Source organism: Nicotiana tomentosiformis, chromosome 8, assembly GCF_000390325.3.
Source record: "Nicotiana tomentosiformis chromosome 8, ASM39032v3, whole genome shotgun sequence".
Lineage (NCBI taxonomy): Eukaryota > Viridiplantae > Streptophyta > Magnoliopsida > Solanales > Solanaceae > Nicotiana > Nicotiana tomentosiformis.
The window spans coordinates 120,069,947-120,096,819 of record NC_090819.1 but is presented as its reverse complement, the minus strand read 5'-3'; the positions used below and the strand labels follow the sequence as shown (position 1 = coordinate 120,096,819).

Sequence of the window (26,873 nt, the reverse complement as noted above, 5' to 3'; positions counted from 1 at the left end):
ATCTATTTATGACCAACTGGCTTTATACCAGCATGTGTTTGGACTACCAGTCCAAAGACCTCTCTTTTAGCAAGTGACTTCAATTCCGATTGAATTGACTCTTGCCATTTTGGCCAATCAGATCTTTGTCGACATTCTTCGACAGATCGGGGTTCAAGATTCTCACTATCTTGCATAATGTTAAGTGCAACATTATATGCAAAAATATTATCCACCACTATTTCAGATCGATTTAAATTAATCCCATCACCAGTAGAACTTATTAAAAGTTCCTCACTCACTTGAGTCTCGGGTTCATTGATTTCTTGAGGAATCTCAAAACTAATCAGATCTTGGGTCTCTTTAGGAGATCCCTTCATAATATCATTTTGATCATTTGTTGATTTTTTTTTTCTAGGATTTCGATACTTAGAACACAAAGGTCTACCACGCTTCAGGCGCGCTTTAGGTTTACTAACTCTCATGCTAGTAGATGGTCCTGTTGGGATATCAATTCGGATAGGCACATTCTCTGCAGGGATATGCGACTTAGTTATCCTTTTCAAATCAGTAAATGCGTCTAGCATTTGATTTGCTATATTCTGTAAATGGATGATCTCCTGGACCTCCTGATTACATATAGGGGTATGTGGATCAAAGTGAGATAATGATGAAACTTTCAATACAATTTCTCTTTTGATTTCCTTTTTCTCTCCCCCTAATTGTGGGAAATTTATTTCATCAAATCGACGATCTGCAAATCGAGCAGTAAATAAATCTCTCATCAATGGTTTAAGATAGCGAATAATAGAGGGTGATTAAAACCCAATATATATTCCTAACCTTCTTTGGGGGCCTATCTTACTGCGCTGTGGTGGTGCTACTGGCACATATACAGCACATCCAAAAATTCATAGATGGGCAATATTTGGTTCATGACCAAAAACTAATTGTGACGAAGAATATTTATTATAATGTGTTGGTCTGAGACGGATAAGTGATGTTGCGTGCAAGATAGCATGGCCCCAAACAGTAGTGGGCAATTTTGTTTTCATAAGTAGTGGTCTTGCTATCAATTGCAGCCGTTTAATAAATGACTCTGCAAGGCCATTTTGAGTATGAACATAAGCTACAAGATGTTCAACTTTTATTCCAACTGATAGACAGTAATTATCAAAAGCTTGAGATGAGAATTCTCCAGCATTATCAAGGCGAATAGTCTTTATAGGATAATCTGGGAATTGTGCCCTTAATCGAATTATTTGGGCTAATAACTTTGCAAACGTCAGGTTGCAAGGTGATAGTAGGCACACATGAGACCATCTTGAAGATGCATCTATTAGGACCATAAAATATCTAAACAGCCCACTTGGTGGGTGAATATATCTACATATATCCCCATGTATACGTTCTAAAAAGGCAGGTGACTCAATGCCAACCTTCATTGGTGATGGTCTAGTGATCATTTTGCCTTGATAACAAGCATCACAAGAAAATTCATGATTTGTAAGAATCTTTAGGTTCTTTAATGGATACCCACTCGAATTTTCAGTAATTCGTCTTATCATTATTGATCCAGGATGGCCCAAACGGCCATGCCAAAGCACAAAAGTATTTGAATCAGTAAACTTCTGGTTTACTATAGAGTGTGCTTCACCTGTACTAATCTTTGAATAGTATAAGGCAGAACATAAAGTTGGTAACTTTTCTAGAATGCATTTCTAGCCAGAAATATTCTTTGTAGTATAAAGATATTCCACATTCATTTCATCTATTGTCTCAACATGATACCCATTTCGGAGGATATCTATAAAACTCAATAAGTTTCTTCGGGGCTTGGAGGAGAATAATGCATTGTCAATAATAAGTTTTGTTCCCTTAGACAGAAATACATTAGCTCTTCCGGATCCTTCAATCAAACTTTATATTACCGAAAATTGTTGAAATGTTTGTTTTTTCCTTATGCAAATAAGAAAAGTATTTCTGATCTTTGAATATGGCATGAGTTGTTCCACTGTCAATTACACAAATATCTTTATGATTGGTCTTTGATCCAAACATAATTTGAGGATTATCCATATTCTTCAAAATGACATAAACAAAATAAATATGATAGTAAACATCATTTTCAAAGCATAACTTTTATTTATGTACAACAATTACATAATAATACTATCTACTACAAACAACAAAAATTAAAATATTTATATTTTTACAGATTCACTACCGATCACATGACTTGTTTCTCCTTCTGGGAGTGCAAAATAATCAGCTACATTCAAATGAATGAAGTCTAAATTATCTTCAGAAATAAAATTTGCTTCAGCATTTTTCTCTGTCTTCTTCAGGGAGGCTTGATACAGCTCAACCAGGTACTTTGGCGTATGACATGTACGTGACCAGTGCCCTTTTCCTCCACATCTATAGCATGCATTTTCTGGCTTTGCTGCTTGCACTGCTTCATGCTTTTGTTCCTTCCTTTTCCACTGCTGGTGGTGAGGAGGGTTCTTTGGTGCATTGTTATTACAACAATTAGAGTTTCCTCCCCGACCACGGCCATAACCACGACTGGGGCCACGTCATCTTCCACGCTTAGCTTGGTGGAAGTTCGTCTTATTCACTTCAGGGAATGGACAAGAACCAGTAGGCCGGCTTTCATGGTTTTTCATTAATAGCCCATTATGTTACTTGGCTACAAGAAGATGTGAGATAAGTTCAGAATACTTTTTGGATCCCATCTCTCGATATTGCTAGTGCAAGAGCATATTCGAGGCATGAAAAGTGGTGAAAGTTTTCTCCAACATATCATGATCAGTAATATTGTCACCACATTGTTTCAATTAGGAAATAATTCTAAACATAGCAGAATTATACTCACTGATAGATTTAAAATCTTGTAGCCTTAGATGAGTCCAATCATAACGTGCCTGTGGAAGAACGACCATTTTCAGGTGGTCATATCTATCTTTCAAATTATTTCACACTATGACTGGATCTTTAACAGTAAGATATTCTATTTTCAGGCGCTCATCAAGGTGATGGCATAGGAATATCATTTCTTTGGCACGGTCTTGGTTTGATGCCTGATTTTTATCTTTGATGGTGTCTTTCAGACCCATCGCATCAAGATGAATTTCGGCATCAAGCACCCAAGACATGTAGCTTTTGCCCGATATATCGAGGGCTACATCAAGTTTAGAAAGATTTGACATTATTTAGAAAAGAAAGTTCGTACCTCTGATACTTTCAAAGTATTTTCACGAGATGGCAGAGTCTCGTGCTGATAACGTGTTATAAAATAAAGACTGTAAAGTAAAGACAATATAAAGAGAAACTGATATATTATTCAAATTTCAAACTTATGTACATAATGAACTGAATTCTCATCTATTTATAGAAGAAAGGAAGATGCTAAGTAAGCTGCTACTGCAAGCTGCTACTGTAAGTTGCTGTGTAAGCTGCTACTCTAAGTTGTTATGCCAGATATAGATAATTTTCTACCATGTGTAATATTTATTTATAACGGAGTACCGAAAGAATAAGCTTCTTCAGGAGACTTATTTTCAATAGAGTACTAAATAGATACACATATTTACGACGGAGTCTCATATAGATAAGTTTCTTCAGAAAGCTTATTTTCAACGGAGTACTAAATAAATATCTATAATATAATATATTTATAACACAAAGGAATATTATTTTATTTTCTTTGTTAAACAAAACCAAGTTGCACTCGAAAGAAAAAAGGAAGCAGCAGCACCAACACGTGATGTAGAAAAAGAATTTCATACCGTAACTAATAAGACGTCCGAAGGTGAGTCTTAGAACCCGTTTGACCATAAATTTTGTCAAAATAAATTTGAATTTTATTTGCAAACACATATTTGATCATAAATTTTACTTATATTTTGGTCAAATTTCAAAAAATCCCAAAACCAGCTCGCCAAAATATCACTATTATATTTTTTAAAAATTGTTCCAAACTTTTATATTTTATAAAAGAGCCCACTATTTATTATTTTGTAACGATGTTGCTTTGTCTTCTCGGTCATCTGATAGTGTATCATGTAGTTCTTTATAAAAATAATAATTTTGTATCAAATTTATTTATGTTCAGGACTATGGTTTGCGATAATATAATGAATTGATAATGATACTGTTGAGTATTTGTGATAGTTTTTAGAACTTGTGGGCAGTGACGGATCCAAGATTTTAAAGTAGTGGGTGCTCGGGGATAAAAATTCTAAAAAAAGAGGGAAAGCAAGTTTAGTTGTGGGTGCTCGCTCAATACTTATCCAAATATTTTGTTAATTGTATATGTAAATCTACTAGATCTAGTCAAAGACAATGGGTGCTTGAGCACCCATAATGATATATATAGATCCGCCATTGCTGGTGGGTATAAGTCATATTTCATGTTTTTCCAAACTAAATTTCATCCAAAACAGATGTACAAACACATTTTCATCTTTAAACAAAACTTCACCCATATCAGATTTTTCAGAATATTGAGAATCTATGGTCAAACGCTAGCTTAAAATAGTAGTAAAATTGCCCCTGTATGACCTATAAGTAATGAGTTAAAGCAGTAAAATCAATCATTAATACTTGTATCCTATATCTTTTTCCCAAATCTTAAGTAAATATTGAATACTTCCTAACACTTAACTGCCCTTTTAACTAATAAGACCTCCATAAAGTGGATTAATTTTCCTTTTAGCAGAAAAGTCACTCAGGTCACAGAAAAAGAAAAGAAAGAGAAAGGATGAAAAGATGGATGAAAAGAAGTGCGAACGACCCATACCATTGAATGGTTTTGTTCGAGACCAGTCAACGGTCAAATGCAAGAGGGTCATAACTAAAAAGTAGAACTCCATGCAGCTTAAATAGCTAACTTCCAATTTCCAAAAGCCAAGCCTAAAGTCACTTCATTTTATATTATCAGCTATGGTAATCGTAAGAAAAAACTTTAATTGCACTAAATATGACTTATTTAACAGATAACATGTATTTTTATTTACACTTATATAACCTAATTATAGTTAATTCATATTAACTCCCATCTTCTTATATTACTTTAATCATAATTCTTTGATACAATAATTTCATGTAGAACACTTATTCTTTCCACTTCATAATTTATATTCACTCGCCACATAAAGCACATTAAAAAAAAAAAAAATTTATGTAACAATTTTTATTTTTATTTTCATAGCTTGAGCTAATTGTGACTTCTAATGAAAGTGTAGGGATCCTATTTCATCTCACCACAACAATAATAATTTCACTTCATATTACCACAATCGTGAATAACAAAAGAAGTGAGAAAAAGGCTTTTCAAATTTTGATTTTACATGTTTTATGACATTTCAACGAATAGAATTATGTCATCAATAATAATATAGAGAGTCTAAAGTAAAATTATTTATAAAATATAAAGATATTTATTTTTCTTTGAACAAGCCAAAAAAAAAAAGAGGAACATTTAATTATAGCTAGCGTTTAAATATAAATTTGATTGTAATTAATTTTTTTTTACTTAACTTGTGTTTTGGACATATATTTTATTTTAAAAAAAGATTGAAATTTTACTAGTGAAAGGAAAAAAAATTCATCCAAAAACTGGCCCAAACCAATTTTTGAAACATTAATTTTTTTAAACTTTTTCCCCAAAACTAATCAATTATGTTTTTCAAAATTCTTTTTACAAAACCATGTACAAACGGAAGCATAATCATTTGATACTCTTATAATTTAATGTAAATATGTGTCATTGTGAATAAATTTTTCCCCTATCACAATTCCAGCTCCTTTCACATTTACCACAGTAGTGAAAAAAGGGTTTATGGGAAGAAGGAAATGGGTCCCCATAGAAAATGGTGGTAATAATTTTGAGGAGGCAAAGGCTATGATTTGTGATAATTGGCTACCCCCTGACACTTGTTCTCATCATTGACTCTTTGTGCAAAAACCACTCCCCATATTGCACTATTCTAAGCAGTGCTTTTTTTCCTTAAAATAATTGAAAAACAAAAAGGAAAAGAAAAGGAAAAAATTGCATTGCATCCTTTCTATATAAGACCTTCATTTGCACATCCCACTCATATCACTGCAAATTAAAGTTCCTTCTCTTTTCTCTCTCTTTCCCAACATCTCCCCATTAATTCTCATCTGAAAACCTGAAAATCCTCATATCTCAAGAAACTGCTGAAGAAAAATTAAACACAAATCACAGGAAATGAAAATGATGGTTGAGAAAGAAGATTTAGGCTTGAGTCTTAGCCTCAGTTTTCCAGATAATAATAACAAGAATAGTACAACCAATAATCCTTTACATCATCAGCTCAATCTCATCCCTTCATCTTCACCTTTTAATCTCTTTCACAAAACTTCTTGGACTGATTCTTTCCCTTCTTCAGGTAATTTGTGTTTCCTACTTCTTTACTCTTAATTGATCTATGCATGTTTTCTCAAATCTCATCTTTTCTTTCTTTAATTTTCAGATCTGGTAAAAATCTCACCTTTCTTTACACATTTTCTCCTTTTTTATCTACCCTTTTAATAAAAGAGTTGAAGACAAAAACGAGTCTGTTTTTGTCTATTAAAAGGTGTTAGATTTTTCAATGATATGTAGTATTTTCTCTTAAATTATCATTTTAGTTTAAAAATTACAGTAGTAAAATAGTTACCATTTTCACTATGTTATCATTAATAATTGTTCCAGAGATTTGCTTGTATTAATTTATGTTATAGATGATTTGGTTATGTAAATATTTTTTATTATGTCTGTGCATGGAACTTAAACTCGTACCGATTTACAGATCGGAACTCGGAGATATGCAGAGTGGAGACAAGGACATTTCTGAAAGGAATCGACGTGAACCGGCTGCCGGCGACGGCTGACGCCGATGAAGAAGCCGGCGTATCGTCACCTAACAGCACCATTTCAAGTGTGAGTGGAAATAAGAGAAGTGAAAGAGAAACAAATAACTGTGAGGAACATGAAATAGAAAGAGCTTCTGATGAAGAAGACGGAGAAACTTCTAGAAAGAAACTTCGGCTTTCAAAGGACCAATCTGCTGTTCTTGAGGAGACTTTCAAAGAACACAACACTCTCAATCCTGTAAGTTTTAATTTCTTGTAACAATATCAGTTTTCAGGGGTATTTTCGACATTTTGTTTGTTAGTATATAGATTTGACTTATGGTCCTTCTACTTTGGTTTTGCAGAAACAAAAGCTGGCTTTGGCTAAAAGACTGGGATTGAGACCTAGGCAAGTAGAAGTCTGGTTTCAGAACAGGAGGGCAAGGTGAGATAATTTTGTCTTCTTTTTAGGGTATTTCTGGGATTTTACTCCACTTTCATAAGAATAATTATCATAATGATATTGAAAACGGTAGCAATAATGAATAATGACCATCTCAATCCCTTCTTTTTAAAAAAAAAATCTATTTGAACGGATTCGAGAAGTGTTCAACATAGTAAGTTGTTTAAGTCATATGTATTTAGATTTGGAATTTAACGTACCATTAAAGGTATTGTTACACTAAATAGATAAATTAACTGTTCATAACTTAAATAAGACCGACAACGTGCTATATTTACACTAATAGATCACTATAATATACTAATATCTATAAGCAAATGTTCATATGCATTGGAACAAAAATTTACAAATAAAGGCAGGCAACTTGCTAATTCATTTGGAGTTTAGCTGCAATATGTAGTTATATACAAACAACATCATAACCCAATATATACCCAACATATACGCAGACTTTATATGTACCTATTCATAATAGTGAAAATAAATATTTGCTACAGCGAATTAAGATACACTAATAGTGGAAAAAATTTAATACAGTGAATATAAGTTAAATTCATTTAAAAATAGTGTTTTTATAAAAAATGGAGATTGATCTGTTGACTAATGGGGTTGATGAAAAAATTGATGAACAGGACAAAGTTGAAGCAAACAGAAGTTGACTGTGAATTTTTGAAGAGATGTTGTGAGAATTTGACAGAGGAGAACAGAAGATTGCAGAAGGAAGTTCAGGAGTTGAGGGCACTTAAGCTTTCACCTCAATTCTATATGCAAATGACCCCTCCTACCACCCTTACCATGTGCCCTTCATGTGAACGTGTCGCGGGCCCACCAACCTCATCTGGTCCCACATCTACACAGGTGGGACCTACTCAACATCGGCCCATGCCATTTAACCTTTGGGCCAATACTCCAAAATCCCTTCACCCAAGATCTTGAGTCAAAATGGATACTCATCAAAACCCCTCTTTAATGTGTGAAACAATATGAGATGACAAACTGTAATAGAGTACTTTAATGTTTGTATGTGAAAATATGAATATAGGTCTATGATATGGTTGTTGGGAATGAGGGATTTTGTGGGTCAAAGAATCTCTGGTTTCTATTATTGACCCTATCCTTTTTCTTGTATTGACAAATTAGGGTTAGTCTTTTTACTCTCTTTTCCTTCCCCACAACTTTTAGATATAAAGAAACGAATAGAATTTTGTTACTATAATGAAAAAGTCCTCCTAATCATATACCTTTGAAATGTTAAGCTCGTTCAAATGATATTTCTTAGACGCTAGATTATAAATCAAGGAAACAAACATGTACAGGAAACAATATTTAATGGTGTTCTGTTCCTCATTATCCGGGTTTTGTTGGTTAATTGCATATCCTATTTCTAGGAGATGTGCCGGTGACTGGGTTCAGGGCACAACCATCGTCCGAGCCGTCTGCTACCAAGTTCATGGGTTGGAACCCATAACAAACTGAAAAAACACTTCTGTCGGTCGACGAATGCGTGCGAAGGTTGTAGTAGTGTTGAATGAACGACTGATTTGGAACTAGACCGGGTAACTTTAAAGGTGGTCCCGATGTTAGATTCCGAAGAATCAACAATTCTATTGGTGACCCATTCAAAAGAAGCTGGCCGCTTTGACTTTGATTAGCCAATCGAGTGCGGAGGGTGCTGTGCTCCTCTTCATTTGTTCCCGTTAACGACCACAAAGCCCAACACTGCTCCTGCTCGCTACTTGCCCACTTGCCCTTTTTTACTACTTTGACTAGCGCCCGGCAAAGGAATGATTTTTTCCCAAAGCCGACTTCCTTTATCGAGCGGCTCTCTCTGTTGACGATAAAAGCGATGGTCCGGGCTGTCTGAAATAAGCGGTAATTTTTCTCAGTCCTAATCCTAATAAATACCACGTGAAGCGCGTGATCACCCAGATTCCTAATGCCTTAATTATCTTATATATATAATAACTTATCGACGTCAGCCCCCTTCCTACTCCAGCTAATGGAAAAATGCCATTGAATGGTGTGACGCAGGCGGGGTCTTTAAAGAAAAAAAGCAAAGCAAGTTCTAGGAATGCGGGCAGAGGGGGGTTTCTCGATAGACCAAAACTAGTGATCTAGGCTTCTCCAGCAAAGAATCGACGCATGCCGAGTAGACTACAATTTGTGGTACCATATCCTACCTATCCCGAAGGGAAGTCTCCAAAGTGGGATTGTATATTAACTCAGTCTCCGACGAAGAAGGTTCAGACATGCTTCGACTTAGCCCTATGATCCGCTAATTCATCTCTTTTTCTGGTATTCCGCAAAGGAGGTGGATAGGGTCAACGAAAGAAGTGGCGAGGGCAGAAGAAATGGTTTTCAATTCAAGGTTCTCGCTTCTGAAAATGGGTATTAAACAAAGGACATAGTGGGTTAGGTAAAACCTCTTTTGAGAGGAAAGATCTATCAAAGTAGAAAGTCCAAAGCCAAAGATTTTTTTCAATGCGTATGCTTTAAAAGTCAGACTTGGAATATATTATTTATCTGTACTTTATTAATGAGATAGGAATTCGTAGTGAGACTTTCATAGATCCTTCGAGCGAGAAAGGTGCTGCGCCGGGGCCTCCTTAAGGTCATTCGGAACCACTTGTTGGCTGTTTATTGACCATAGCAACGCAATGTTCAGTAGTGGGGCAAAGCATTAGCGAGAAGCTTCCTTTGGGATTGTTTTCCCATGCAATTTTTCTTTTTTGCGCTTATACGCTTTTCTCTGTCTTTGATGTCAAGCCAAGTCCCAGTGGCCCATTGGATTGGATTTCCCCCTTGGGCGGACTCCATATGGGGATAACTTGTTCCAAGTAAAGTCCAGGAATGAATGCTTATTAAGGAATCGGTAAGCTGATGTGCCATTACTGGGTTCCATCCTCTAGCAATTATCGACTCGGGAATGAACGAAGTCGCTTCACTTCAAAGTAGAGGTTTGTGGTAACAGTGGACTGACAGATCAGCTCCAAGGCCTGAGTGCCTAGGTTGCAGTGGTAAGAGTCGCTGCCGATGAGTTCCAGTTGCCGAGTCTTCGATAAGAAAGAGGCGTTTGAGTAAACAAAAGTGAGATCTTTCTAGTTCTTGAACTAGCCTTCCCCAGCTTGAAGTCAAGTGAGGAACTCTTTCTTTTATATAGGCTATTTTGCCTTGAAATCCCATTCTATCCATCTTATTCTTCTGTGTAAGTAAAGACTAGCAGGGCATTCTCTTGCATCAATTCCTCTCTCACTCACGATGAAAGCTAAGAGCTTGCTCGAAGATAGCATTTACTTTCTAGTTGTTATCTTTCCTATCCTTTAGGCGGGGATAGGTTCATAGGAGGACTTGGTTACATAGGAAGGAACGGCTTAAACTAGAAGGGATAAGAAAGGGAATTTGCAACACTTTTAGTAGAAGGCCGAGTTGAAACTCCCTCTATCCTCAGTTATTGTGTACATGACAAGCAAGTTATTGAGGGCTCTTTATGCCAAATACTTTTACACTAAAAGGGATAAAACAAGAAATATCCTAAGCAATAAAGATCTTCCTATTGATACTAGCACTAGTGGGACTGGCTCCCGGGGAAAAGGAATTACACTAGATCTTGGTAATGGCATTCCAACAAGCTCGACAGGGAGAGAAAGAAGAGAAGGAGAAGAGGAAGTACGACGAAAAGGGTATGAAATAGGTTGCTTGTAGCGATTGCGATTACTTATTTGGTTGGGATTACCAGCCTGAACAAAGAATAAGATAAAAAGAAGAGTTCCCGCCTACGGCTACATGCCCATTAAGAGCTATACCTGGAGTCGAGCTAACTGCATAAGCAGAGGGGAACTTTCCTAAAAAGCCTAATAGCAATTAACCGCATTGGAAACGACGAATCACACTCTAAAAGGAGGTTCCCTCCCAATAGATGTCAGGAGGGAGCAAGGCGTGATTGCTCTGTCATCCTCCGACCGCCCCCTTTCCACCTCTAAGTAGCGGTGTTGTGTCTCGTTGCAATCATTCCGGTCAATCCATTTCCTGAACCATAGGTAAGGGATGACAGGAGATGGCCCCTATAGGAAAATAAACCAGTCCCTCATTTGAGAGAGTAAATAGAATAGTGTCGGGCTTACGACAGTCTGACTTTTGAACGACTAAGCAACTACTAAGCTCCCACCCACCACCAACCAATTAGGGTAAAGTGTTCATTCATACCTTCAACAGCACCGAGATATTAGCCCATGACCATGTTTACTTCATCTTCAAGAGCAAGCATCCTGGCTCTCAGGGCCTCAGGCAACCCTGGATCCTTTCCTACTTTCTTAGTGATTCCAAGAAGATGCTTCAACCCTGTTAAGTTTTAGCTGGCTATCATGGTCCAATAAAGATTTCCAATTTCGATTTGGAATTGTTGAGCAATAGGTTAAAGATAACCTCCTTTGAAGTACCATGTGTGGATCCGGGGGCTGCTTCTGCGCTGGCTTTGCTAGCTTGCATGACGGGCTGTAAGACGCTCAATCAATCGGGCGCTATCCCACCCTTCTTCCTTGATCTACACATTCACGCCCTTTAGAGTTAAGGAATGATGGTTAAGAGTTCTTACTTTTGAGTTCCCACTCTGACTATTTAGAAGGCTATAATAATACCTTAATGAATTGAAGCGGATAAAGCTCAGCATTTCTCTAATTTGAATCGAAAGTTGCTTTTTACTCCTCCGCCTTTGAAGGCTGGTTACATCCAATGTCTCCTACGAGGCTGTCTTAAAGTCCTCTTTGTCTAGGCAGAGGTATAGCCCTTTTTGAATACATTTGACTTGGTGCTCACTTGTAGGAAGATTCCCCGCTCTGAAGTCAAGTCTTTTTTGGAGCTCCTTCCAAAGAGGTTGGGATTAGACTTTCAATTGGATGTGTCCCGGTCAAATCGTTAACGACAGATCCCTGCAGACGTACTACTTTCAATCAAACCTTCTCTCCTTTACCTTCTTGATTGATAGATAGTGAGGCCTAGGACTTGCTTCCTTAGATTTGTTGAATTTACTCTGTCTTCACGAATTGGATTTGAACAAATATCTCTGGGCGACTTTCCTTTTAATCGATCGTGAGGGGGGTTTCCACTTTATTACTCGGGTAGAGTGAAATGGCTAGGCTCCCCTATCACCTTTCCTTTCGGTGATATATTTTGCCTTAGCACTTACGAAGTAGACGTCATTTATTGAGTTGAAGTGAAGTCTTTCCGTTCCCGATTCAATTACAGCTGTTCTCGCTAAAGCCCGATCTGATCCCGCTTGAGCGGCAGGGAGAAATCCTGATCTTCCAATTGCGTCAATACAATAAGATAGATGCCTGAATCGCTCCGTGGCTTTATACACCCCAAAAAAGAATGAATAGGCGAGGCAATAGAGAAAATCCCTGGAATTCTCTGATGCCGGGGATTATGTCTAAAAAACTTCGTATTGCGATCTCCGCTGACGATCGTTCTTTTCTTTTCATAAGATCTATTCTTGGGCTAGAGCGTTAATATAGCTTTTCTCTTTTATATGGGATAGGGCTTTGGAGAACTCCTAGAATGGGATTCCCCTTATGTGATATCCTAACTAGTACCAGTCTAACTAAGAGTCATCTGCTAGGCCAGCTTCCTGTGAGTAAGCCAGTGCTAAAGAAGAGGGCTAAGGAAAAGCTAAAAATTCATTGGGATAGATGCAGCGCCAATTAATTTCCGCCAATTTCCGCGGTGAGTGCTAAGTACTTCGATTAATAGTTTGCAGGATTTCTAGAATAGGAATAGGCTTTTTCTTTAGAGTAAGACTCTTTGCTTGCTTCTTTCGGCCAGCTCAGCGGATGAGTGGCCGTATTCGACACCTCTTTCTCTTACGGCTAGTGCGCTATTTGAGATAGTTGAAAAGGGGTGTAGCGATAGAAAGTTTTGAATCAATAATTCCTCAAAAGTCATTGCTAGTACGTTTAATACAGTTTCTTACTTAGGAAATTGTGGTCAAGCCCTCCCTTTATTCCTCGGAATCGAGCGGGCATCAAGAATTAGAATCAACCTATATAACATCTGTTCCCATGTAGTCGGCATTCTAGAAGCAAAGCTTCCCGGTCGCCTGCCTCCTTGTGTGGAAATGATTTTCATGATCTCCAGCTCTTTCCCACCAGCTCGTTCTTTACTAGGCATCTAGGCAAACCCGCCGGGTTAATTAACTCAACGTAGCTCATTAGGTCAAAACTAGGGGAGTGCTTACTAATAGCGAAAGGTTAACATCTCTTCGCCCTTATTAGTAGTAGCGAACATCAGGTAACTTCGTGCTGTAAAATGATAGATTGGTAATGAAAGGCAATGTACTAAGAAAACGCAACTCTATTAGACCTTTATCTGGAAAAATCTGGAAGAAAGGCGAGAAAGAAAGGTTGCCTACTACTAATAAGGGTGGGTAAGAAAGAGAGGTGAGGTGACTAGCCTAGTAACTTTATTCAATCTAAAAGGTTGGCTCAGTGCCCTATCCGCCTTTAAGTGAAGGGGCGCATCCACCAAAGATGGCAGCGGGAAAGACGGGAGCACGAACGAGGTAGATTATGCTTTTTTTCATCCTCACTACCTGGTTTATAGTAGAATCTGGAGAATATTAACTTCTCGCATTCTTCTTTTTGGTACGTTGTTATAAGCAGCGATGGTGCTCGATCTTGGGTCTGAGGTATGGGTCGAATCATGATAAAGAAGGTTCGGTGGTTGTATAATTCCCAAGCGGAAAGTCATCTACTTTAAAAGTAGATGGAGTGATCAAGCGGCCCTTCTTGCACCAACATACATCCAATGGCATAGAATGATGTGTCGGTATGAACATGGAACTCCTTATTCCAATCCGGAAACCGAAGGATTGGGGCTGACAACAAACACTCATCTGCATGCTTAAAGGCTTAATCCTATTCCGGTTCCCAAGCGTTATACCTTTCTTCTGCAATGATTCCATTCTGAGATTCTGCGCTTCGAAAAGTCTTTTTTGATGCGTCTGTAATAGCCTATGTGTCCCAAAAAAGAACGTGCTACGCCCGACCCCCTTTTCAGTAGATGAGATTAGGATGAAAGGGCTTTCTTTCATTAACATTCAGTGAAGGTGCATAGCTTCTTTGAATGTCCCGATGATTGACTACTACATCTAGGGATGGGACTGATCCTGAAAGGGATATGCCCAGGCTCGGAATATCTTTCTTTCGTACCCAAGAGTAGCCCTATTTTAGCGGCACATCGCCTTACCTCTTCAAAGGAAAGTTTTGTTAGAAATTCTGCCTTATTTCATGAGATCTAGAAGCACTTCTGCTACTTTCACTCTTCCCTAGCGCTCTTTTTTTTTTTACTTTTTTCAAAGGGCAATGAAGGCCTTCCTTATAAGTTCTCGCTCGATCGAAAGGATATAACACATACGAAACCTTAGCTTCGCTGACTTTATGAGGTCTAACCTTCGCCACGACATTAGTGGCTTAGCTCTTCGCGCTTCCTGCAGGCTTTTTTATAGAGAGAGAGTAGGGGGGGGCACAAAAGATTGGTCCGCTCCAAAAAGCTGAGTTTTTCGGTTCGCCCCCCATGTGGTCGGCCTTCTTAGCAGTCTGCCTCCTTTCTCTTGATGGAATATATCAATACCCGATCTCCAGCTTTGCTTGCGTTCTTCACCGGCGCTCGCCAGATGTATCACTCATCCCGCTCCCCACAGAGCGGTAAGGAGTCTTCTTGTGTGTTATAATCTTTATGGGAATGAATCGCATATGTTGGTTGAGAATTGCTCGGGAATTCATTGATAATGACTTTGCCAGGTTCTAGGGAGGCTACTCTTCTTTTTTGTCGATCGAACCGCTTTCCCTCAATCCACTCGTCCAACCCTCTTCACGAACTTGTACAATCGATGCCACAAAGATAGCCAACTCTATTATCAAAGAAATAAGGAAAGGGGTGACAATTTGGCACTAGATATCCGGAGGTGTGGAAAGAGCAGCTGTGAGAAGCGAAAAAATCGTCAAAAAACGATGATTGTTCGTGGAGGTTTCTATAGAAAGACCCCTTGGTTCTGGCAAACGGATCACAATTACAGGTTCCTGGGAGCATACCGATAGAATGAACGAAATACAAACAGTTAACATAATATGGTCATAGATCTTAGGTTGTAACTTGATCATGAGCGAATTGTTGATGTTGCACCCATGAAGTATGGAAAGTGTTCTCCTGCTCGAAGAATGTGTTCCTACCACAATAGTAGTTGAAGAAAGGGCTAAAGGTGGGCTCGGGGAAGGAAGAAAATGAATTTCTAAATCCCGAAAAGGAGGAATAATCCCTTTTCTGTCTTTTTGTATCCGTAGTGGAATAAGCCTTGGCATCAGCATCAGCATAACTATCTCCATCCGAAACATCAGAATCCTCGTCAGCAGACGAATCCGTAGAAAGAGCTGCCACTTAATAATTTGCCGAACCAACAAACTTTTACAAAAAAGTGCAAACTAGGGTGATCGTAGATCAGGGGAAGGTTTAGAATCCTATGGGAAAAGATAGGTAAGCAAAAGTGACTAAAGGCTACCAAGACTTTAGAGGCCACTCATAATTACTGAAACACCACCCAGAACGAAATGCGCCGTCAATGAAGTCGGTCAGTCAAGCCTGATCTTCGACCACACCCTTAACACTAATCTAGAAGCATTGATACACGAAACCCGGAATTATGAGCTTCGGCAACAGGATCCAGACCCCTTCCGAGAAGCTAGAAAAGCATCTGATGGTAAAGTGGAAGCTAAAGGATATAGGGCTACCACCCTCTAAATAAAGATCTAGATACAGAGTCAAAGAAAAGGTAGGGTGTTTCATTTTGGAAATAAACAACTCGGAAAGCTTGATCTGTGACGTCGCATAACTCTTTAGGAAGGCAGTAAGAACAAGATTCCATAGAGAAGCGCCATCAAAAATAGAAGCCAGCCAGTTCCAGCAGAGTCAAAGTCAAATAAGAAGGGCCTTGAGCCCGGTACTCCTTCTTCAAGCTATCACGCCCATCCAAGCCTATTGCTTCTGTAACAGCAAAAAGAAAAGACTGACCGCTACTACTACTGTTACTACTACAACTAGGGGCTCTTCCACTCAGATTCTTTCCTTCGCTTTAGGGAAGGTTGAAAGTGAAGCCGAACGAAGGAGAGTTAAGTTAATTGCTCATTCCCCGGCTACAGAGCATGCCACTTTTATGTTGAATCCGGTCTCGTATGGGGAGTAAGTTAAGCCATTCCACTAAAATACTCTTTATTGATTGAGCTTTCTCAGTCTTGGTTTGAAATCCTTGACAGTTCAGTTCGCGTAGTTCGTAGCCATCGTTAGAGGAAAGAACTTGTATTACAAGGATTCAGAAACTGTAAATCTGGAAATTCCTACCAGGGTGGTGGGTCAGAGCGGATTCCCTTGCTTTAGGGCAGGAATAGCGGAATGGTTAGGGGGCCTATCTTTAAGCAGTTGGATTCCACGTAGCTATAGCTGCAGAGGATAGTCTCTAAAAGCTACAATCGTCTCTTCCTATTATTCTCCGAAAACATACCAAGGTTTTGGAAATCACTCTACTGACAGAGAACCTAAGAGCTACCAATAAGCCTTTAGGCAGGCAGTAGAAATGGTAAATGTCGTCTTCCTTTACAATGACTTCTTCCTTTCCTCTTCACCATACTAAATTCTAGCTCACCCTCGGATAAGGGGATACCTTAAGTCAGCAGCTTCCTTTGAAGATAGGGCATTTACATATACTCCGAAACCGTACCCAGGGAGCTTACATCAGGAAACTCCTAAGCTTGCCGAGGAAGGAACAAAACAGAGAAAGACACCGTCCAATCGCTTTTTTATGCGCGCGTACCACTTTTGAGTATCTTTGCACTGCTAGCTCCCTTAGATTATTGGCTACTAGAAAGACGAGAACTCAGGAACATCAATATGGTTAGGGATCATTAAGGTACGACCCTTAGCCTATTCCTTTCTGCCTTTTGAACGAATCTAGAACCTCAATTAACAGATTCATTAGAAACCTTTCTTGGAAGACTCAATTCATTAGATAAGCCTAGTACATAATCACTGATAGGATCATTCCTGAAATTAACAAATCATTAATGGGCACTTTGAAGCAAGTTGATCATAGAAGACTAACCTCGTAGCTCACTTAGATCAATCAGTTCAAGCATTGACAAACCCGCCTTCCTTCTGTGTTCAGGACGGAGTCTCTTTCTGCCTTTGTCGAACTACCTTGACGCCTTGGCAGGCTTTGACCTGCTTTCCTTCGCTTACCGGAGAGCGGATTCTTTATTACTGACTTTTCGCGGTTGATCGCACCTTGCACCTAAAGGAGTCGGTCCTTGTGAGGAGGAGGACTCTTCTCTTGCTGTCAAAAGTGCTTACTCATGGTCTATCGTGCAGTTGATGATATCATTCTAGAATAGTTTCCAGGCATACGCCAACCATACATACCGCTTTCTCGTTCAGGAATTTCTTAAGATTAAGGTTCGAAAGGACCAGGCGGCGATGAAGTATGAGTCTAAAACACTATATGCAGAGCTACCTTAGCTCAATAGTACAACGAATCAGGAGATGACTTCTTAAACATTCGCGAATGGAAAAGAGTTGCTTTAGGCACGGACCACAAACCCACGAACCTAGTAGTTGGATCCATGAAGAGACATGAGAAAGCCATTCATTCCGGTCATTGAGCCCGGGTTGAGGATTGATTGATCTAAACCAGAGACTTGATTATATATAGGAGAAAGGCGTTCTCATACCCTGATACCGCATTGTGGAAACCTAGAACAGAAGAAAGTCACTTTAGGATGGCTCTTTCCTAGCTAGACCGAGTCACAACTACTTATTATAGAAGACTCAGGCACACTTCCCTATACTTCTCCTAAGTGACATCAAAATACTCTTTCAGCCGATTCGAAAGCAGCAATAGATGAGATTGAATCAGACAGAAGGTTCACCCCTCACCCTGGGGGATGGGGAGTTGAGACTTCCTTGCTCTTAGGCCCGCTGTAAGGCCAATAAGATCAGGAAGAAGGATATTGGATTCTTCCTTTTATCTGGACTGACTCTAATCATGATTTTGACTCTATTATGATACCTCCCTCTATCGCAATAGAAATCGAGAATGGAGGTGCCTTCTCTACACTTGTTTATAGTTGGAAATTCCAACTCAAAGGCCCTAGTACTACTAACTTTGCACCAGAAACAATTGAAGCCTTTTTTCGGCATCCCTTCTCAGACGTCTTATTCCTTGCCTTAGTAATGTGCAATCAGTTACTTGGCACCTTCCCTTATTCTCCTTCCTTTCCTTTTAGATCTGAGGTAGTACTAATTAATGCTTGAATTTCTCCTATTAGAAATAGGGCTACTCTTGGGTACGAAAGAAGGATATTCCGAGTCTGGGCACATCTATTTGATAGCTTTGTTTAGCCTCCTTTACTATGTCAATCCCTTCGTATTGGTTATGGCTGAAGCCGATCCTTTCCTTGGTACTTCACCTAGTGGCTAATCTCAAGTCTCTTCTCTCGACCGGATGGGCCTATGTCACTAGAACAGGTGAGGAAGACCTCCACCAATCACTGTACTGGCAATTCAAGATGAACTCATTCCATGCCAACAATAATAGTACTAAACTTTCAAAAGAAGAGAGATGAGATCAAGCTTTGAAGTTGGTAGCTGAAAGAAAGCTGTTCGTGAAGGTCAGACCAGAGCATAAGGAAGGAAGCTCACTCAGAAGTGAATTTCGACTACTATTTTAGAGTACCTAAGCTCAATGGCATTGATCACACCTACGGCCAGAAGAAAGAAAATACCTAGCGTCCCGATCCCTCCATTGACTGACTGGCTTGGAGGGCATTTCGCATAATGACCAGTGCAATTCGCGCATCTGTCGGTAGAGGGTTCAAATAAAGTAAGTAGCTCACAAAGAGGGAGTTCCCTGGTTGGTACCAATAGATAGAGCTACTAATAAGATAAGCAAAGGCGATTGAGAGTGGAAGGAGTTAACCTCTCAGCCTCAAGGTGAAAAAATATAGCAACTGACAAGGAGTAGCTGTATAGGTACCGGTTAGGGTGCCAATCTAGTATAGCAGTGCTAACAAGATGGTCAGTCGATAGCGAAAGCAAAACTTCTCACATCTCTATGACTCTTTGTTCTCATGACCTCAAAGTGATTGACTACATTCAATATAAAGGAGAAAAAAAGATTTATCCCCCTAAAATTCAGATGACTAATTGGTTGGGAATCATGAATTATCAAGTCTTGACGGTCAGTACATAATCTTGCCCTACTGATTTCGTATCTTACGTTAGTAGACTAATCTATTCATTGGTAGGGCATTTCTTCTTGTTGCGATGTTTGTTCTCGTCAATGTCTAGTCATTTGCAGTTAAATAATGCCTAATTGTTAATTTAGTGACATGTTTGGTTGAATAGGTAAACATTGTGCATTATGCAGAGCTAGCTTTTATTACGAATAATACTCCTAACCCACAAATCCAAGGCAGACTACTAAGAAGGATACCAGTTCAATTAAGTCTTCTCCTTTGTAATCTTCTATGAAAAACTTCTTGGATTATTTTCCTGACAATGCTCTTGTGATCTGTTTGTTTATCTTGGAAAACCCTGTTATTCCTCTCAATCCAGATGTGATAGACGCATGCGGCCAACGTCATCCTATAAATTTCAGCACTTGCACTTCTCCCTTTGGCATGGTTTTCTGCCCAATTTAGTTCCTTTGGCCAAGCCATAGTAGTTCTAGCAATCTTTTGCCACTTAAGTTGCTGATTCCACACTTGTGTAGATATCTGACACTTAAAGAAGAGGTGAGATATACTTTCAACCTGTGAAGTACACATCGGACACACTTGATTATCAGTAATTCCCCATTGCATCAACCTGTCTTTTATAGCTAGTCTACCACGAGCTGCTAATCTGAGGATGAAATTTCACTTTGGAACTCCAAAATTATTGCACACTAATTTTCTCCAATGTACTTTTGGAAAGTCACCTCTCATCAGTACATACATATTCTTCATCGAGAAAGTAGGCATGCTCTGCAGGTCTTCTTCATTGATACCAGCTTGCTGAACATAACTTTGAATCTTCATAATCTTTTGCACCACCAAAGATGCTTGCTTAAAAACAACTCCCCACATTCGTCCCCCATTGATGTAGTAACTGTGGACCCACTTCACCTAGAGTTTATCCTTTTTACAACATATATTCCAGAGTAACTTGCTAATAGCTGCTATGTTTCATACAACAATATCAAGGATATTCAGGCCACCAGCACTAGTAGGATAACAAACTTTATCCCAAGCAAGTAGAGCTTTCTTTCTTTATCTCTACACCTCCAGTCCAAAGAAACCTTCTACATGTGGCTTTAATTAGCTTTATCACTTTAATAGGTAGTACAAATATTTGCGACCAATAAATCTGGATAGAGAATAGGAAATTTTTGAGCAATTAAACCCTTCCTGCATATGAGAGGAATTTTGTTGTCTTGCTTGTGATCCTTCCTAGCATTTTTTCAAGTAAAGGTTGGCATTGGCTGACTGACAGTCTTTTGGTACTGAGTGGAACTCCTAGATATCTGAATGACATCTCTCATTTGGTGAAACCAAGAATTTCCATAATAGCCTTTTCTGTCCCTTCACTCACCCCACCAACGTATATAGAACTTCTATCCTTATTTGCTACCAAGCCGCACACCTGAGAGAACTCTTGAAAACAGTCATAAACTGTATAGATATATAGTGACCCCTACAAAGGAGGAGGAGATCATCTGCAAACCCCAAATGGATCAGTTTCAGTCTTGAGCATCAAGGGTGATAGTTAAAATTAGGTTGGTCATCTAGTCTTCTCAGCATTCTAGAGAAATAGTCCATGGCAAGAACAAATAAGAAAAAGGACATATGATCTCCCTGTCTTAATCCTCTCCTAGTTGCAAATGGTTCTGTTGGCCAGCCATTGATACCAATTGAATAAGATACTGATCTAAGGCATTCCATGACCCATCTTATGCACTTAATTGGAATGTTCATGTGAGTCAATACTTGTTCAACAAACCCCCACTCTAATGAATCATAAGCCTTTTGCGTGTCAACTTTCATCATGCATCTTGGAGATAATCCTTTCCTTCCATATCCTTTAACCATTTCATGGCTCAGAATGATGTTATCACTAATCACTCTCCCAGGAACAAAAGTTGATTGACTGTTATCTATAAGTTCATCCATCAGTCTCTGCAGTCTGGTTGTTAAAATCTTGGAGATCATTTTGTAAAGTAGTGAGCTACATGATATGGGTCTCAATTCCTTCACTGATATGGGGTTCTTGACTTTAGGAATTAAAGTTATTGAGGTAAAATTAACAGGCTTATATAGAATTCAGGTGCCAAAAAAAAATATAGAATGGCAGTAGTTACCTCTGCACCTATTACTGGCCAAACTTTCTTGAAAAACGAGCATTAAAACCATTCCATCCGGTGCTTTTATATCATTTATACCTTGTAGAGCATGGAAAACTTCTTCATGTATTACTGGTATAATCAGAGATAGCTGTTGACTTCTATTTAGTAACCAACCTTTGGTACATATCTCAGGTCTAATAGCAGGCATTTGTGGAGCAGCTGTTCCAAGTAGTTTTTTTGTAGAAACTTATAATCTCTTTTTTAATCACTGTTTCAATATGAATCCAGTCTCCTGGAGAATTCTTTAGCTTTTTAATTTGGTTATGGGCAGATCTATTTTTAACACTTGCAAAAAAGTAAGTTGTGTTTGAGTCCCCTAGTTGCAACCATTGAATTCTGGATTTCTGCATGTATATGCTCTCTTCCACCACGATCCATTTCTCCAATTACTTTTTAGGCTCCTCTCAACATCAAACAAACCTGGATCATGCCTATAGTCTCTCATGTTTTCCTGCAAATCTGCAAGAGCCTTTCTTGTGTCCTTGATTCTATTTCCCATATTTGAGAACTCTTTGTTGTTTAGTGCCTTCATTTCTGCCTTTACATGTGTCTACCTTTGTTAAAAAATCATGATGCCCCGCCAAGTGGTTTAGGAACTGAAAAGGTATGGGTCTGTTGTTAACTGTTTTAGCAAAATCAATGCTCAAAGGAGAGTGATCAGAGAATTTTGGATCGAGTATCTCCACCTCCACTTGAGGCATTAGAGTCATCAACTGTGACCAAAGACTTTTCCTATCATCCACTGTGTGTAACCCATAAACGATAGCGAAGTATTTCTCTATAGGCATGGTTGAACTTTTGACATAACCATGTGTTATTTGATCTGTCATGGTTATCAAATGAAAGTCTATCTTTCCCATGTCCCACAATACCCAAATCCTCCCTCTACTACTGTACTGATAGTTTTCATACCAGGACCATCATTTTGCAAGTTTATCGATAATGCTTTTAGCATTTTGCTCCTTCACCCTATTCTCCAATACTGCTATAATACTAATTTTATTCTCTGTAATAAAGGACTTTAAATCCTTCTGTTTATACAACTTATTCATCCCTCTTACATTCCATGTGATACGTTTCATTGAGATAATGAGTAATTTGCGGTACCCCCTCATCCTTCTTCTAGCTACGTTGTCCCATTTCTTGTAATGCAATCGCTTGGTCACATGTTGATCCATGGATAACCAACGGGCTGAATCCATTATCTGTACTAATTACCGCTCCTTGTTTGGGGCTTTGACTGTTTCTTGCAGCAGATTTGTTCCTCACAAGTTACTAGGCATTTTCTTGTGTTGTTTGAGCATGTACTAGATTTGTAGGTGTCTTGTTCCCACTCTTAAGTACATCTTGTTGCTCTCCTTATTTTCACACCCCTTTTCACTTTGTATGGCAATTGGTTCTCCTTGTCTGACTCTCCATTCTTGTTCTTGCTTTTTTTGTACTGCCTTCTTTACAGGTTCCTCTTTATACTTTGTCTTCTGCTTAGAAACCGGCTTTTCATACTTTTTGTAGTTTTGCCCTACTTGAAGACATGTCTCATAGTAATCCGTTACCCAATCATACCAAACATCTTGCTCAAACAGCTTCCCTGTTGGATCCTGGACTTTGATTCTTTCTGGGAAAGAAATTGTTACATCCATTTCTATCAACACTCGAGCAAATGATATCCGTTCTACCTTTGTTGTGCATTCGTCAGCATAAATTGGATTATCCAGAACACTACTTATCCTGCTTAATGTTTTCATTTTCCAGCAATTTAATGGTAGTTTTGGAAATTGTACCCACAATGGTACGACTCGTAAGACTTCCTTATTGAAATTGAAGTTTGTTTCCCATGGCTTTATTATGATTGGATTGTTATTTATTGTATGAGGGCCTGAATATAGGACTTCATATCTATCTTCTATGGTGTTAAAATTCAGAACAAAGTACCCATCATTGTGCAAATAGATTTTTGGTTTAGCAGTAAAGTTCCATTGGTTACCTATGCATCTTTCCAAGGCTTCAATCGACGGAGTAACACCCACCACATATACGACCACTGCCTTCCTCCACTTTGATATTCCTTTCTCTAGAACTGTTTGATTCAATTGTGTAATTTTCTCACCTTCTCGTATGACTAGGGCAATATACGAAACTCATACCCCTAGCTGCTAGCTTGTTGCCCGCAAACTCATACCAATTTTGCTCCTTAGTCGCTAGTTTTCCCTTCTCAATTTCAGTATGTTTAGTCACTTGATCATGATCATCTTTCAAACCACTAGGCATGTTTATCTCATGCTTTCATGTACCATCAGCACTCTGAGACACTCTGTCACCAAAATTCTGATTCGATATGGTAGCAAAGATCTAGTTCCCACTAACACATGCTTTTCGATTAGTCGTAGTATCATCAACCTTCGGGGTGCCCCCAATTGCAATAGATTTTTGATTGTGTTCGACTGGGGTCATCTGATTGGGTATGATAGATTTCATCTTCTCCGCTGTCGTCGTGGTATTTGTAGGCGTAGTGTTCTCCTCAGTCCTTCGATTAGAGCTTTCCGGCGAGGAAACCCTAGCCGTCTCTCCTTCCTCTGTAATTTCTTGAATTTCTACAGGTTCTAACACTACAAGACGTCGATTAGCTTTCATACCTTCCATTCAGAGAGTCGAATCTTATTTCTATTCTTCCTTGGCTGTCCCTTGGCCATGCCAGCAAGGGCACACGTTAGCAACTCACGCTGACAAACCGCACCTTTTAGGTTGATAATTGGATTAATTTTACATGGCTTTTAGCTTGTTGTGGTGGTGTCTTCACTATAACTTTTAGTTGGGCTAATAATAGGTAACTTTAATTTTAAACCAGATATGGTAATCTAGTCTATCAAATAGGGCGATAACTAAAGTGAATAATCTAGTCTATAAATTGGATTGAGATAACCAATTAAAGTTGGTACCAAAATGCTGTATAGGAAAACATTCGATATGACATGTGGTCGGTTAAAGAAATGACACGTGAAATACAAGATGGGGATGACTAGCGAACATAGCCATTCCACGTGTCACCGGAGGGAATAACGATCATAAAAGGAGTATTAAATGCTTTGCGCCCGGTAACATTTAATATATAATATTTTTCAGCATTAAGGATGATGCCCCGTTACAAGGAATTTGGCATTTATGTCTAACGTTACATCTTCATCAATGTCCCTCATAATTGACATTAAAGAAGGGCATGATCCTACGAGTTCCTTCCCTAGACATAGCTATAAATAGACGAAATTTGATCTCATCATTGTTGTGCTGGAAACCCTATTCTCGGACTCATCATCTCTTGTCGTCCATCCTACATTCTAAGGCTAAGTATTTTATATTTCATCGGTTATTTCATTATCTTTTGGATCAAATTAATTCACCTGTCTAGAAACCACTAATAAATTCAACTGCACCGTTTTACGAGTAAACAGTTTGGCCTCCACCGTGGAGCCTAGACAGTCGTGCGATTAAATTGATCCTTGTCTTTTTTACTAACGTGTTTTGATTACTTTGTCCTAGCAAAAAATCAAAAATAATGGCAGATAACACTGTTAACGGCACGCATGACCCTGAAATTCAAGGGGAACAACCTCATTTCGAGGATTCAATCAGTAACACTCGCAATGAGGGAAACGACGCCACACCGGTACATAACAGGCGGTACCCTCGACAGATCTGGAGGCAACTCCTGATGATGTTGATGAAGAGCATGTAGCGGATGCAGTAAGGGTATGACAAGAGCAACACATAATCATTTTATTCCATCTAACGCAGCAGGATCAGGTTATGACAGAACTTATATAGGCGCTATTGGGTGCCTCAAATAATTTAAACATGCGGGATCTAGTTCCTCCTAATGTTCCTGCGAATCGGATAATGCAGAGAGTTGATAATAACAATCCTAAAGGCGAAGTTGGCTCCGACGGGACTGCGGGGAGCAAATTCTGGCTCAACAACAAGAATGATCCGTTCAAGGATGAACTTTTGCGGTTCATGAAGGAAGTTAACACCTGCATGGATCAAATCCCGGGCGCACCACCAGTATTAGAAGGCCCAAACTCGAAGAAGTATATTCAATTACCGTATAAATCGAGAGCAACCCCAGAATTAATCCCGAAGCAGTTCAAAATACCCGAAGTGCCAAAGTATGACGGAACATCAGATTCACATGAGCACATTACCACATACATAACAATGGTGAAAGGAAATGATTTGGCTCCTCACGAAAATGAATCTGTGTTACTAAAGAAATTTGGTGAGACTATCGCGAGGGGAGCTTTAATGTGGTATTCATTATTGCTCGAGTTTCAAGCGACGACTTGGGCGGATGTCCAAAACAGGTACGAGTAAAAAATAAGGATCATAGACGAATAGGTTGGCTTTCCATTGTCGGCCAAAGGACGGGAGAAGAACAGATATAAAACGAAAGATGATATTAACGCGGACAGACGGACTTCGAGGGGCCAAATTTTTCTCTACGAGCGGATAGAAGGTTGTGGCAGGAGCTTCTGGATAGCAGACACGTTCACCATTAATAGAAGGATCGATCGTGGCCGGAACAACAAATCGCTACAGGATAGAGAGATCTCGGGGTCGCGAGATTCTTCTTACCCAAAGTTGCCGGAGTATAAATTCAACATTAGTGTGGTGGAGTTGGTATCATCCATGTGAAAAATATCAAATAGGTATGATTTCTAAGATCTATGAAATCTGATCCAAGCTAGAGGGATCCCAATTTATGGTGTGAATACCATGGCACTAACGGCCACCAGACTGGGAATAAGATTATTGGGGTCACCTTTTCAACAGCAAAAAAGACAAAAGTATCGATAACTTGTAGTAAATGGCTATGGGAAGACGATATCACATTTACGGACGAAGATGCATATGGATTGCTGCTACCGCACAATGACGTACCGGTAATTTCTTTGAATGTGTTAAAATTTAAGGTTAAACGCGTTTTAGTGAATCCAGGAAGTTTAGCTAATATCATACTATGAAGAGTATTGGAGCAAGCTAAACTCGCTGGAATCATTATCCCGACAACGAAACTGCTCGTTAGATTCAACCTTG

General features: G+C 39.0%; 2 protein-coding genes across 2 annotated transcripts; one reads left to right on the top strand and one right to left on the bottom strand.

The window, feature by feature from the left end:
- Nucleotides 1-6,066: 6,066 nt before the first annotated feature.
- LOC104086820 (homeobox-leucine zipper protein HAT4-like) lies at nt 6,067-8,374 on the top strand. Its single transcript, XM_009591164.4, has 4 exons — nt 6,067-6,398; nt 6,801-7,102; nt 7,209-7,288; nt 7,939-8,374. The coding sequence occupies exons 1-4, from the start codon at nt 6,218-6,220 to the stop codon at nt 8,240-8,242; spliced, it is 867 nt and encodes a 288-aa protein (XP_009589459.1). The 5' UTR covers nt 6,067-6,217; the 3' UTR covers nt 8,243-8,374.
- Nucleotides 8,375-19,839: 11,465 nt separating this feature from the next.
- Nucleotides 19,840-20,469, bottom strand: LOC138898061 (uncharacterized). The gene is made up of 2 exons (XM_070184093.1): nt 20,339-20,469; nt 19,840-20,245 (listed from the first exon to the last, which is right to left on the bottom strand). The coding sequence occupies exons 1-2, from the start codon at nt 20,467-20,469 to the stop codon at nt 19,840-19,842; spliced, it is 537 nt and encodes a 178-aa protein (XP_070040194.1).
- Nucleotides 20,470-26,873: the final 6,404 nt, after the last annotated feature.

Coding starts and splice junctions, on each gene's coding strand:
- LOC104086820 (XM_009591164.4), top strand. CDS start 6,218: ATGAAAATGATGGTTGAGAAAGAAGATTTAGGCTTGAGTCTTAGCCTC. Junction 6,399..6,800: donor TGATTCTTTCCCTTCTTCAG/GTAATTTGTGTT, acceptor ACCGATTTACAG/ATCGGAACTCGGAGATATGC. Junction 7,289..7,938: donor TTTCAGAACAGGAGGGCAAG/GTGAGATAATTT, acceptor ATTGATGAACAG/GACAAAGTTGAAGCAAACAG.
- LOC138898061 (XM_070184093.1), bottom strand. CDS start 20,469: ATGTGGGGAGTTGTTTTTAAGCAAGCATCTTTGGTGGTGCAAAAGATT. Junction 20,246..20,338: donor ACTTTCTCGATGAAGAATAT/GTATGTACTGAT, acceptor TTTCATCCTCAG/ATTAGCAGCTCGTGGTAGAC.